The 2,483-nt window shown below is 54.2% G+C and overlaps 1 protein-coding gene across 1 annotated transcript in view; it reads right to left on the reverse strand.

Moving 5' to 3' along the window:
* LOC130586835 (dnaJ homolog subfamily C member 27-like) overlaps positions 1-2,466 on the reverse strand; it is a 17,439-nt gene extending 14,973 nt beyond the window's left edge. The window contains exon 1 of the mRNA XM_057387744.1: positions 2,387-2,466. Within this exon, the coding sequence (XP_057243727.1) occupies positions 2,387-2,466 (80 nt within the window). The remainder of the gene's footprint in view (positions 1-2,386) is intronic.
* Positions 2,467-2,483: the final 17 nt, after the last annotated feature.

A 2,483-nucleotide genomic window follows, 5' to 3' on the forward strand; every position in this document is an offset into this window, starting at 1 on the left:
CCCCATCTCCTGTCCCTGTCCCCTGTCCCTTTTTCCTGTCCCCATCCCCATCCCCTGTCCCCTATCCCTGATCCCTGTCCTTGTCCCCATCCCTGTCCCCTGTTCTTTGTCCCTGTCTCGTGTCGTTTATCCCATTCCTTGTCCCCATCTCCTGTCCCTGTCCCCTGTCCCTTTTTCCTGTCCCTTGTCCCTGTCCCATCCCTGTCCCGTTCTTTGTCCCCATCCCCATCCCTGTCCCCTATCCCTGATCCCTGTCCCTTGTCCTGATCCCTGTCCCCTGTTCTTTGTCCCCATCCCTGTCCCCTGTCGTTTATCCCATCCGCTGTCCCCATCCCTGTCCCTGTCCCCTGTCCCTTGTCCCTGTCCCCATCCCTGTCCCCTATTGTCCTCTATCCCATCCTTTATCCCTTGCCCCTCTTCCTTGTCCCTTGTCCCCATCCCTTTATCCCCTGTCCCTGTCCCTTTCCCCTCATCCTTTGTCCTTGTCCCTTGTCCCTTATCCCGGATCACTTGTCCCCCGTCCCTATCCCCTAATCCTGTCCCTTGTGTCCGTCCCTTATCCCTTATCCCCTGTCCCTTATCCTCGTCCCCTAATCCCCTTGTCCCTGTCCCTGTCCCCTGTCCATCCCTTATCCCTCATCCTCTCTTTTCCCTGTCCCCTGTCCCTTTTGTCCGTTCCTTCTCCTTCTCCTGTCCCTGTCCCTTTTCCCATATTCCTTGTCCCTACCCCTTATCCCTGTCCCTTATCCCTTTTCCCTTTCCCTTTTCCCCTTTCCCATTTCCCTTTCCCATTTCCCATTTCCCTTCTCCCTTTCCCTTTCCTTTTCCCCTTTCCCTTATCCCTCATCCCTTGTCCCCTTTCCCTTTTCCTTTTCCCATTTCCCTTTCCCATTCCCCTTTTCCGTTTATTCTTTTCCCTTTTCCTTTCCCTTTTCCATTTCCCTTTTCCTTTTCCCATTCCCCTTTTCCCATCCCCCTTTTCCTCTTTTCCCTTTCCCTTTATCCCTTTATCCCTTTTCCATTTCCCATTTCCCTTTCCCCTTTTTCCTTTTTCCTTTTCCCTTTCCTATTTCCCTTTCCCTTTATCCCTTTTCCCTATTCCACTTTTCCCTTTTCCCCTTCCCATTTCCCTTTCCCCTTTTCCCCTTCTCCCTTTCCCTTTCCCTTTCCCCTTTTTCCTTTTCCTTTTCCTTTTCCTTTCCCCTTTTCCTTTTCCTTTTCCTTTTCCTTTTCCTTTTCCTTTTTCCCATTTCCCCTTTCCCTTTTTCCCATTTCCCCATTCCCAGTCCCCATTCCCAGGACTGCCCCGACCCCGCTGTCCCCGGGAGCCCCTCGGTGTCCCCAAAGTCCCCATTCCCTCCCCGAACCCCAATAAAATCCTCCCCAAAATCACGGATTTGTGGATTCCTGGAATTCTGGGACACTTTGGGCGGGAAGGGACCCCAAATCCCATCCCATTCCAAGGGCGGGGATTCCTTGGGATTTGGGGAAGGAATTCCTGGCTGGGATGGAATTCCCAGGGAATGTCCCAGGATGGATTTGGGATGGTGGGAATTGTTGGGATTGGAGCGGGATGGGATTTCAGGTCCCTTTCCATCCCAAATCCCGGGATTCCAGCACCATTCCCGGTATTCCCAGTCCTCGGGGATAAATCGGGATCCAGCGGTGCCGGAAGCGAGAGGAACCCACGGAACCCGCGGAATGTGGGGCCGCTCTGGGCACGGGAAGAGCTGATCCCGATCTGATCCTGATCCCGATCCTGATCCCAATCCTGATCCAAATCCCGATCCTGATCCGATCCCGATCCAATCCGACCCCAATCCCAATCCCAATCCTGATCCACTCCCAATCCCAATCCCAATCTCGATCCTGATCCAATCCCCATCCCCATCCTGATCCAATCGCGATCCGATCCTAATCCCGATCCAATCCCGATGTGATCCCGATCCAGTCCCTGTCCTGATCCAATCCTGATCCCGATCTGGTCCCGATCCCGATCCAATCCCAATCCCGGTCCTGATCCCAATCCCGATCCAATCCCAATCCAATCCTGATCCAATCCCGATCCAATCCCAATAGCGATCCCGATCCAGTCCCTGTCCCGATCCAATCCTGATCCCGATCTGGTCCCGATCCCGATCCAGTCCCAATCTCAGTCCTGATCCAATGCCGATCCTGATCCCGATCCAATCTCGATCCAATCCCAATCCTGATCCGATACAGATCCTGATCCAATCTTGATCCCAATCCCGATCCCAATCCCAATCCCAATCCGATCCTGACCCCGATCCTGATCCAGTCCCTATCCTGATCCCGATCCGATCCTGATCCCGATCATGATCCCGATCTGATCTGATCCCGATCCCAATCTAATCCTGATCCCAACCCGATCTGATCCGATCCGATCCCCATCCCCATCCCGATCCGATCCCTCGGGAATTCCCGCTGCGGCGGCTCCGTGTCCATGGAAACGGGGGTGGGGG

This window comes from Malurus melanocephalus, unplaced genomic scaffold (assembly GCF_030028575.1).
Source record: "Malurus melanocephalus ecotype Western Australia unplaced genomic scaffold, MMel_1.1 scaffold_1335, whole genome shotgun sequence".
Taxonomy (NCBI): Eukaryota; Metazoa; Chordata; class Aves; order Passeriformes; family Maluridae; genus Malurus; species Malurus melanocephalus.